The sequence below is a fragment of the Thunnus albacares genome, chromosome 23 (assembly GCF_914725855.1).
Source record: "Thunnus albacares chromosome 23, fThuAlb1.1, whole genome shotgun sequence".
Lineage (NCBI taxonomy): Eukaryota > Metazoa > Chordata > Actinopteri > Scombriformes > Scombridae > Thunnus > Thunnus albacares.
In genome coordinates this window covers 23,404,389-23,416,795 of record NC_058128.1, presented here as the reverse complement: position 1 = coordinate 23,416,795, position 12,407 = coordinate 23,404,389, and the positions used below count along the sequence as shown (strand labels likewise).

Genomic DNA, 12,407 nt, shown 5'->3' with positions numbered 1-12,407 from the left:
ACATGTGCTGGCTTGGCTTGACTCAGTTTGACTCGGAGCATCAGCCAAGCGTTACAGCCTTCCATTACAACAGGGCTACCGGCTTGAAGGTGTGTCTGATGAATCGCTTGTCTTGAGTTGAAAAGCGGCGGGCTGTATATACACATCATGGTTGTGACAAGCGCTCAAAGTCACAACTGTAAAACAGTAATAATCATGAATATTGGTGTGTATAGTTCCTGTGGAGAACAGCAGCAGTATTAACAACAGAAGAGAGTTTGAGAGGCTGACAGCTGCAGCAGCTGTTAATGCAGTCAGTTCAACAAATAAAAGGATTCCTGAAATTAAACAAAGTGATCAGACATCGAGGTGGATGCCAAGAAGTGCGCTGCTGCTGCACACTGTCAGAGAATGAATTGGTGGAGGTACGGAGGCACGTACATGACTAATGAGACCACACGCAGTATCTAAAAACTAAACTAACTGTATTTAACTCCAAAATCCAGCATACAGGTGCTTCTCTGATGAGGCGACTAGAGAAGGCAGAGAGTGTGTGTTGCAGCCACAGCGGCGTCTCCAGTGTGCTCTGTGCGCCTGGTGCCTCTGCAGCACAGTCACATGATGAAACACATGAAGCTAAATTCACTGAAGCTATTTTGCACAGAAACTAAAATTGCTATTTCGTAGTATTAGAAGGTTATGCTCTGTTCTCCAACTCTATGAAAATATCTGATGCAATCTCAGATTTCTAGAACTAGTGATGATCATCAGTTAGTTAATGTGGTTGACATGTAAAGGAATCAGTATATTTGGGGTTAATATGTGGGAAAGGTGACTAGTTTCAGTGGTAATAAATAAAGCTCCTTGCTCTCTTGCTCATAGGCATTTCTGTGGAGTTTCCAGAATCCTGCCACTTGACGCATCCTGGCATCAACACAGCATTTCAGCAGCACTGTGGTGATCCACAACTACCCACGACCGAGTGTGAGAGAATGTGATGCTGAGCCAGACCAACCAGGGAATGAGTACGCCTTACAACAAGCAGAAACACATGTAACACCACTGGCCTTAATGTTAATGATAAAGTGGATTTATAATTAAAACTTGCTATGAAGTGAAATGAAATGAGTGACAAGGATCATTATAAAACCTGGCTTCAATTCACCACCTCTCTCATCTGTGTCAGCAATTTCCTCTGTCTCCAGAATGTCTGTACGTGTGGGTGAGAGTTTCTGTACAGGTCTCAACTTTTTTTTTTGGGAAGTGACATACACATCTTTCAAGCCCTGTTCTGTGCGTACTCAGTTATAAATGAAGCCCCTGCTCTCTTACTGAAAAGCACTTCTGCAGAGTGAACAGCTGCTACTATTAAGGGCAGACACCAGCCCTCATTCCCCATTCCCACATGGAGCGATATGGAGTATGGAGCACTGATAAATTAACCATTTGGTCACTTTCCTTCAGTTTGATATACAATATAAAAGCTAATGATTGGGTGTTTTTGCATAATATGTAAAACAACTACATCGTGAAAAATATTTTTTTACAACATGCACAAAAGGTTATTTTTGGTTCAAAAGTAACATAAATGATAGCTGCTACGTTAGCTGTCTATGAGTAGTTATGCTATATGCAACCTGCTGCAGTTAATTGGAGTGTTGTGACTCAAGGTGGCTAGCAGGCTTTGGCAAGCTAGTAAATTTTTACCATTGCATCATTACATGAGAATAACAAACTGAAAAAAGACTGCACACTGATCTGCACACGCCCTATGTGTTAGTTGGTGAGATGCTATCTCTGATTACAAGTGGTGAAGCCGAGGGAGTCGATGGAACAGTGTGCCCCTGCATGCTGGGTAGCTAATGCTAGCAAGCCAGCTGTCTGCAGATATGTGGCTGGTTCCGAAACACAAAAAGCATGACTGTGCTGCTGAAACTGATTAATAAACTGGATGTGGTGGTCTATTTATTAAAGGCATCTGGTACTGGTAGTTGTTACTTGAATAACGTGTAATCCTGTTTTTGTTTTCTTATATTTTGCAGGAAAAAAAGATTAAAATCTTGAATCATTCCCAAACTTGTAAAGATAACATAAAATAAAAATATTATTAGAATATAACACACAGTCACAGAAGAAGAACTGTTGAATAGGTATGAGGTGGCAGTGGCTTCCCAATAGGAAGCAGCAGCACAAAATACTCAACTGGGACAAAGCCAGCACCCCGAGGGGAATGTCGTCTGTGTTTAGGCTCTGAATAAATTCTGAGTCAACTTGAGCATAAATTCTGCCCCTGACTCTGCTTCTCCACTTGGTTGTCTTGCACCAGGCTGTATTTTAAATAGAAACATTTTTTAAAAAAAGGCTATTTAATTCAGAAAAGACGAGCAAGCGAATATCCACAGGCGATCAATTTACTCCATCGACATTCCACAGTCTTTTCAACCAATTAGCCAACCATGTAGGCTACAGGATAAAGACTGAAGGTAATTATGTTCTAGTGAAGTACAAAATGTTTGCCACTGACTCCAGCTGAACTGCACCCATGAGACCTGGGCAGATGTTCCACTTCACTACACTTCCTGGATTTCTATTTTGAGAAGAAGGGTGTAATACAAGTGTAAAACCATACGTTAGCAGTAGCAGGCAGAAGGTGTCATACATGTGAAGGTGAGGTGTTACTGTGTGACATCTCTGCTCCTGGTTCTACTGGGCTGTACTGGAACTAGAATCATTGGCAAGATATTGCCTTAAAAAAGCCTTACCTAGTAGCAATTTTGATCGTAACATTTTGAAGTGTTGACAATTGACTAACTATAATCTATCATTTACATTTTCATCAGTTCCTGCAAAAGACACATCAATGTTTTGAATTGGGTGCTGTTTTTACACCATCATATTCAACATTCGTCATGTCAAAGGTATAGAAAATGTCATATTTTCCCCTGTCTACCTAAGCACCAGTTGCTATGACGTCGCTGCTATGATGTATGATGCTAAATTACTCACTCACTTACACACTCTTAAAAGAATGGCTTGATAAATTAGGGGCGCTTATTTGCAATCGTATAAAGATAATATACGATTACAGCCAGAGGCCAATTAGCTTAGTTTAGCGTTAAGACTGGAAACAGCTAGCCAGGTTTGGCCATAAGATAACAAAATCCACCTACCAGAATCTAAAGTCTACTAATGAACAAAGGAAATGTTACTACATAACTGCAATGTGTGCAGTTTGATTCCAGCCGGGGACCTGTCGCCCAGTGGGATATTTTTGGCAAGAAATGTCAAAAAATGTATGAAGGTCGGATGGAAAACCAGTAGTGATGATATGGTCTAGAATTATATTTTATTATATCACATTTTTGATTTTTAACAACAGTATACAGTATAACAATAATTCCAAAAGATATAATTGAATTAATGCGACCTGGACTGTGTAAGAAAATGGGTGGATGGATTAACCAATTAAAAAACGTAGTAATACAGTTATGTTATAACCAACATTTTAACTAACAACAATCTAACATTCTCTGTTTTAAGGATTGTGAATTCAGTGCTTTTTAAAACTTAACAAGACCTGCAGATACCCTGGGAACATAACTCCCCGTAAAATGATGCATTTTTACACTTGGATTTTTGTACAAATTTAACAAATGGAATTGTTACAGAGCCAGGCAAGCTGTTTCCCCTTTTTCCAGTCTTCATACAAAGCTAAACCAACCGACTGCTGACTGTAGCTTTATATTTATCTAACAGACAGATAGGAGAGTGGTATCAATCTCCCCATCTTACTCTCTGCCAGAAAATAAATACAATGTTGAAGTACTCCTAGTGCTTTTCAGGAGCCAAGGTTGCTGGGTGAGGGATTAGAGCTGGTAAAATAATGCAGGTGGTAGAGGCAAGGAGGAAAAGGTCACTCTTCTTACAGTAACTATTTCAGTGAAATGGAACATTTAGTCAAAGGTCAAAGTTTCAAATTAAACTGAGAGAAAAGCATTTCTCATGTTTATTCTTGTATTGTTTTTGACTTGTTTCTGGTAGTAACTCTGTATGGTGCTCCGGATGGAACCTTGATCTTGTGTGGTGGACTCCCACCTTGTCTCATTAGCACTCTGTGACAGTCAGTGTGTGTCATGTACTCACGGCCTCAGTGTGGACAGGATGCACGGCGAAGAGGAGCGCCGTGACGAACGCCAGACGTGGGTCTTCGAACACGCAGCGGTCACACGTGTGCATGAGCAGGCAAGTTACGGCGCAGTGCAGACACACGTTGACGATGTGGAAATACAGAGGCGTCATGCCACCCAGCAGGATGTTCAACCTGACAGACAGAGAGAGAGAGAATTATTCAGCACACTGGGATGAGAGCGCTGTGCAAATGTGATCTGTTCATGTGTGAAAGATATTAGATAAAAGACAGATACAGACTGATGGATCAATAATTACAGTCAGTGTCATTCATTTTCCCCATGCAGCCTAACCATATAGACAAAAAAAAGAGTCAACTCTATCTAAAACAATCACTCAGCCATATACAGCTGTGGATTTACTGTGGGAATCTCAAAAGCAAATTAACTTTTACAGTTCCAGGATCAAGTGATTGTCTTATAATCCTGAAGAGAATCTCAATCCATTTTCCGCACTGCCGTGAATTTCAAATGAAAAGAGCACGATTGCTTTGAGAGAGAATGTCGACTTCCTGACACCAAATCACACCCTGCTTAAGATCTTCCAGCAGCTAATCCCTCAGTGAGGAAAAACAGTGAGATACGCAATTTTCACCTTCTTTATCATAATTGGTATTACGCTGTGACAATTCCCTCTCCGCCCGACAGAATATCAACAACCTGATAATAGTCAACCCAGGAAGAGTGAAGCATTACTATAGTGCAGGTTCCTGAACTACCCTCACCACCTGTAGTCTGTCCATCAGGAATTCAAGGATCCATATGCACAGTGAGGTTTTTAATCCCAGGTCCTTGAGCTTTGTACCAAGCCTGGAGGAAACTATGGTGTTAAATGCTGAACTGTAGTCAATGAACAGTAATCTCACATAGCTCCCTTTCTTGTCCAGGTGAGACAGGGTGGAGTGGAGGATGTGTGCTATGGTGTCTTCCATTGATCGGTTGGGATGGTAGGCAAACTGTACCGGGTCCAGTGTGCTAGGTAGTGAGGAGCAGATGTAAAAGTGGTACTAACCTCGCTGACTCACTTGTGAACCATTCATTACAAACAGCTCATTTTGTTTAAACCCACAAAACTTTATTTTATTTTATGTATGCATGTATTTATGGTTCAATTTCTCAAATGCAGGCATTTATTTAAATAAAAATATAAAAAAAAGGAAGGAAATTTACTCAACGATTATTTTCATTATCTATGTATCTGTCAATTATGTTCTCCATTGATCGATTAGTTGTTTGGTCTATTAAATGTCAGAAAACAGTGAAAAATGTTTGCCGAAGGCACATCCCAAACATATTCAGTTTACTGTCATAGAAGAATAAAGAAACCAGAAAAGATTCAGATTTGAGAAGCTGGAATCAGAGAATTTGGACATTTTGTTCTTAAAAAATGACTCAAACAATTAATTATTGGCAACTAACTGATTAATCGACTAATTGTTGCAGCTCTAAAATGAACAGAATAAAAGAATTAATCAAGTTAAAAAAAAGATAACTTTATTTTACATTGAATTGAAGATCCAAAAATTTCCAAAGGTACCAAAACGTGTGACACAGGACATCTGGAATATTTGCATGAAAAACAACAATATGGGTGAGTTGGAACAAAATGATAAAGAACATGTGAAAGTGTCAGACTAAGTGGAATAAGATGATTCTTTCATCTTTAAAGCAACTTAAGGAAAAAACAGGAAACTGTATGCTAAGAGGTTAATGTTTCTTTATACGAGCAGAACAAAACCAAATATAAGGAAATGAACAAAACATGGCTTCAGATCTGAACTTCTTATCTCTGATTATAATTAGTTTAATGGGTTCATCTGTGTGCCCTCATCCAGTCCATTATGGTGATGAAGACGACTCTGGCCTCCACTATCCCTGTTATTCATAATTCAATGAGGACAGCAGATAATACCTGCTTGTGCTTGCAGAGAGGGCATTAACCCTCACCATTATCTCTGCCTGACCTTAGCTGATGCTGATCTGCCCTTGTAGCTGATGCTGGGATGAGTATGGAACAAGTGAGGCCATGAGATGGATTTCCCCAAGGACCCGGCCGGGGTCCCAACCCATCCACCATGTGAAGGCTTCAGAAGAATTTAAATTTCTCATTTGAGGCATTTAGTTGACATGCTTATCCAGAGAGACTTACAATGAGGGAGCAGGTCTGGCTTCAGTGTCCTGGTCAAGGACATTTTGACAGGAAGCATCACACATTCTGGCTGCTGGAGGAATCTAATCTGTGACCTTTGTGAGATGGGCCTATATAACAACTACTCTCAAAGATGAATAACAATGAGCCTGGGCCTGCATGATGGTGACTAATATATGTTATCATGGATATCATTCTGTATGATGTATGAGCTAGTGTATTTTACATGACTTTTTGAAGCTTAAAAAATGTAAGTTCAGTCAGATACGCAGGTCCCATCTTCAAATTGTCCTTCATTGTCATTCTACATTTTGTTTGACATCTCATCTAGGGCTGCAAATAACCATTATTGTCATTATCGATTAATCTGTGGCTTATTTTCTTGATTAATAGGTTTGTTGTTCAGTCCATAAAATGTCAGAAAATGGTGAAAAATGACAATCAACTTTTTCCCAAAGTCCAAGATGTCGTCCTCAAATGTCTTGATTGTCCCAACCAACAGTCCATAACCCAAAGATACTTAGTTTACTCTCACAGAGGACCAAAGAAACACATGATGAGATGCTGGAATCAGAGAATTTGGGGGGAGGAGGGGGTTTCTTGAAAAATGTCTCAAAACAATTAATTGATTATCGAAATTGTTGGCAATGAGTTTAATAGTTGGCAACTAATCGATTAATGGACTAATTGTTGCAGCTCTAATCTCATCTTATACAAAATAAAACAGTCTACAGTATCGATAAAGGATTCATGAAGTCCCATGTATGTCCAAGTTAAGTAGTTTTATGTTTTCAGAGGTTCAGTTTTATTAGATTTTGCAAAAGCATCAAAAAGACTTGAAAACACCATGAATATGATTATGAAGGTGGATAAAAATTTAATTGGAATTATTTTGAATGCAGCATCGTGTCTCTTAGATTTTACGCATCCATTCATGTTTCCACACATTTTCTTTTTTCTTTTTCCGTATTAATTGTTGAAATAATTTAAAAGCCAGAACAATTGTAAACACACACACACCATAATAGTGATGGACCATAGCACAGTTACATCATGCTCTTACAAGCCACGAACACCCATCTGCACATTACATCTATAATACTACTAAAAAACTAACTAATGCAACAATCAGTCTCAGTTTCTTTGACTGGCTGGTGATGTAAATAATGTGTAAACCATATTTGTGTATCAGAACTTTGTTTTTTCTTCTTTCCTCTCCCATTAATCATCTCACGACCCCTCAGATTTATCTGCTGACCCTTTGGAGGGGCCCGACCCCTAGGTTGGGAGCCACTGGACTAAACTATACTAACTGTATATAAAGTACAACAGTAACATGCTGCTCCAACACTGATGCTTCAGTATTAATAATCTAATGATGTCATATATAATAATATATCAGTCAGAGGGACCAAATCACTACTTTTACTGCAATACTTTAACTACATCAAGCTCATAATACTTATGTACTTTTACTCAAGTAGGATTTTTCATGCACTACTTTTACTTGTAATGGAGTATTTTTACATTGTTGTATTGGTAGGAATCCCTATCAAAAACGTTTGTTAATGTAAAAGACAATGAATATCACTTGATATGTCATCATAGATTTTTTTACTCTCAAATATGAATATATGTATTGACCCAAAAATCTATCATCAGCTGATTTCTTAACTGCCAATGAGTTTAAAGTAATGCTGTTTTTCAGCACGTTCTTGAAAGGTCTCACTGGACAGCAACAAATAGAAACACTAATCTTTGGTAGACAATTAATTACACTTGCTCAGTCTGAAAAAAAATGCTGAATATCAGTTGTATTTTGTTTTTATGTCTTGACCAGAAATGTATCAATTTTTCATTTGTACATCTGACAGATTTAGTATTAAAATCATGTCAGCTTGCTGGCAACCTAACCACAGTTTAACAGCTAGTAATCACTGTCTTGTTGTTATCTGATCATCACACCAGAAAGCAACCACTTCCTGTAGAGGTGAATTTAACATTAATAACAGCAGGTAGATACATTAACAGAGCCTGAGGATGGTGAAGTCAGGAAAGTGCTCAACACTTTGTTCCAGACCAACATATTATTACAACTACTAATCATATTTAGGGATGGGAATTAAAAAGATTGTATTGATACCAATGAGAGGAGCCTCTCTGCTGAGCTCTGGGGAAAGCCTCCATTGTACAAGATGCTGAACGGGCGCAGGGTTTTTGACATGAAACAGACTGAGCACCAAGTTATTTTCTATTCTCTTTTCTTTTTCTCACCTCAGAGTTAGTTTAAGTTGTTTAATGCTGCGGTGTCTGTTGGTCAGCTGGTCTCGTTTGTTACGGGACTCCGCTGCTCCGCTCTGCGGTGGCGGCATGGAAAGTTTATAATATACTTCACTTACGTCTCCCAAAGGTAATTATTTAGTCATTAAATCAAAGCATGCTTGCAACCGCTGCATTTTTTGAAGATGAATTATACGATAACTGGCCTAATGGTAGCACTCAAGAAAAGGTTGAAGTAGCCACCAAAAACATGACATTTCATGCTCTGGCAGACATAAACATCCACAGCAGATTACACAGAAGGTTATCCTGTCATGGACCAATGACAAAGTAGGGAAAATTTTGACCTGACAAAAGCTAAAACAAAAAAAGCTCAGGGTGAAACTATCAGATGTGGTTGCTCAGAGATTTGTAGAAAGACCACCTCAATTTGAACATGTGCTTGTAATAATTTATTTGAATATAACAAAACATAATGTGCTACTGTATGGATTGTGCAGAAAAATAAGCTATCACATGTTGTCCCAAATAAGGTTTTTGGATGTGACACACTACATGTCAGACTTCAGGCTATCATCATCCAGATCATCAGGCTGATGCCTCTAACATGACACCCAGGCTGACAGTGGAAGTTAGTAGATCTGACTGCTTGTCAACACTCCCACAGACATTTAGGGATCATGTCCTACAAGCAGAGTCACAGTTGTGCTGTTGGATTCACCCGTGCAGGGGAAGCACTAATTACTTAGTTAGTTTCTTAAAATTGTATGGACGTTTAATTACTCAGTGAGTGAAGCATGAGGTTCTGATCAGGTAATCTGACATACTGCTTGCGTTGATAATTTTATCTTTCAGTTACGGAAATTCAAAATACAGAGCTGGTCTCCACTTATCAGAGCATCCAGCCTGCTGCATCAGCAGTAACCCAGACATCGCTCTGGACCGTTGTGGTGAAGAGGGAGCTGAGGCTGATCGATCTACATTCCAACCCTCACCTATGGCCATGAGCTTTTGGGTAGTGACCAAAAGAAAAACACTTGAGATACAAGCGGTGGAAATGAGTTTCCTGCACAGGGTGGCTGTTCTCACCCACGGAGCTTGGAGTCAAACCGCTGCTCCTTCCTTTCAAATTGTTGAAGTAGTCATAAGATGCCTCCTGGATGACTCCCTTTATTGGTTTTCTGGGTAAGTCCAGTTGGGAGGAGACACTGGGGCAGACTCAGAAATACCTTATGTATTACATATTCCATCTGGCTGGGGAACATCTTGGTAAACGTAGTGTAGTCATTTCTGGCACAACTTAACCTACTTCCAAGGTGCGTAGAGAAGGGAAAAAGTCTGATCAAAACTCCAGCAACAATGGAACAATTTTACGTAGGACGTCTGGGCTACCTTGAAAATGGATGGGTGGTGTACAAATGGAAATGCAGACGGCAGCACTAGAGGAAAGGTCAGGGAGTTGACATAATTATTAGGTATCATCCTCTGAGGAGTTCAAGGCATTCTGACCATATCTGACAATAGTTGTTGAGATATACTTCTCTTGAGTTTGATGAACCAACAACGCTGCCATTAGGCTCACCATCAGCAGAGCAAAATTAAAGCAATCTGACATGAGCAAGATTTGAAACTAACACAGACACAGTGTCCTCTGTGACTGCCGGGCTGGAGAGGTGAAGGAGAGATAATTGAGCTCTCTGCTGGTTAGTGACCATGAAACAGCAGCATGATAACTTCCTTTCCTTCACTCTGATATATTTTCCTGTGCTGGAGACTGGGCCATGACCCAAAGGAAGGTTGCAAGAATCCTAAAAATAGGTTGTTAATTATTCCGGAGAACATTGCATCAGCAGTTAACAGCTACGGTAATTTTTTCTTACCAAATCCCTGCGATGTAAAATAGGCTGAATAAAACACTGCAGGCGAGAGGGGCAGACAACGGAAAAGCGTGTGAAAATGCTTTAGATAAGCTTTGAATATACGATAAAGAAAAAAAACTCTTTCTGAAATGAGGGATAGTAGATAATTAAATGTCCTGGCTGGCAAAATGACAACACGTTCAGATCCTTGAACTTCAGGTAATAACTTTTTTCTGCTTAGATAAACAGCATTTGGGGAAATGAAGCTCTCGCATCGGCTGAGTCAGCTTGTCTCGGACTCCAGCAGCATCATCCATCACTTTCTTACTCCTCTTCTTTGTCGTTTCTTATTTTTCACTCTTCATCTCCCGCACTTGTCTCTTTCCATTATGTGCTGTGTCCATCTCGTCCACCTCCTCCTCCTCTCCACGTTTACCAGAAGAGCATCCGTCAACACTTCTTCCTTCCCTGTCTTGTGTCATCTGTCCTCGCGTTGCTATTTTAATCACATGGCCTCTTGCTATCTCTCTCTCTCCTCGTTTCTCTCCCGCTCTCTCCGTTGTTTTCTCGCCGCAATCACTGCTCAGTTCGTTGTGCACATCAGGACTCAGCTATAAAAAGGGCCTTGAGGCTGCTGTGTGTGTGTGTGTGTGTGTGTGTGTGTGTGTGTGTGTGTGTGTGTGTGTGTGTGTATTTACTCTCTTGGTGCGTGTCCTTCACCTTGATCACATCCCAAAAGCCCTGCAGTGTTCACTGGCACAGAAGAGACAATGCTGGACTGACTACACATTCCCCATAGGTTTACCACAGGGGTTTGTGTGTGTTGGGTGTGTTCCTGTCTTTGTGTAAAGCAGAAAAATACACACACACACACACACACACACACACACACACAAGTGACCCCCAGGACACAGGTGTTAGATGAATATATCCATATGCTTTTCTGCATGCATAAAAAGTCCTTCCTCAGATGATTCAGGGAACAGCTCATGATTCCTTTCATGCAGAGTACACGTCAGCCAGAGCCAGCCAGCTGTCCGGGCTGAGAAAAAGAACAAAGTCAATCAATGTTTGAAATTGTTTATTAGCCTGCTAACTTGAATGAATTTCAGACTAAACTAGCTGAAACATGCTGACTGGCCAGCGTCTGGATCTGGGTGTGTTTCAGTGGAACATCCAGCTGGAGAGATCTGGTGGGTTTTTTCCCCACTTTCTTGTTCAACTGATTGCACCGCACTAATCTCACAACTTTCCTGCTATCTTTGCATGTATGTTGATGCATATTTGTATCTTAAAATATGATGTTCATTAGGGATGTTCCGATCAAGCTTTTCTGGCCCCGAACCGAGTCCTTTAGCATTAGGCATCTGCTGACACAGAGTCTGATGGATTACAAAGAAGAAGATGTGAAATGTTGATTTAATATGTATCTGGTACATTGAAAAAAGACTTCTGACTTTTTTCAAGAGCTACTTAATCCAAATACTAAAGGTCCTGGATCAAATTGATCTGTTTAAATTATTGATATGATATGAATGACAGTTTAACTGGAGAATGTGACTAAAAATTAAGAACGAAGGTTCCTCCCTCACAAATGATCTTCATCTGAATACTTTCCCCCGTCTTTTAATATCAAATCTAAAGTATCTAATTCTCCCCGTCTATAGGCTGGATAGGTTGCTCTGAAAAGGTCAAATCCATTGATTTGTAGTAGAGTCCCACCAATAAATCGGCTGAGTGAATCAGCCAATATACAGTGATAAGGTGCATATTCAGTGTGTTCCAAATACAAGTAAATTTCGTCATGTGCCCATAGGTCCATGTGTGGCCCAAACATTGTGGCCACATTTATGGTCCAAACGTACGCACCGACTGCACATGTCGCCATATAAAGACACCCAACGTAGTACAAAACAGAAGCACATGCACGTCCAAAATCTCTCCTGCTGTCGG

At 40.0% G+C, this 12,407-nt stretch overlaps 1 protein-coding gene across 2 annotated transcripts in view; it reads right to left on the bottom strand.

Annotated features, from left to right (window-relative positions):
* tmtc1 (transmembrane O-mannosyltransferase targeting cadherins 1) overlaps nt 1–12,407 on the bottom strand; it is a 152,865-nt gene that overhangs the window by 122,292 nt on the left and 18,166 nt on the right. For both annotated transcript variants that reach the window (XM_044343776.1, XM_044343775.1), the window contains one exon: nt 4,123–4,300. In XM_044343776.1, the coding sequence (XP_044199711.1) occupies nt 4,123–4,300 (178 nt within the window). The remainder of the gene's footprint in view (nt 1–4,122; nt 4,301–12,407) is intronic.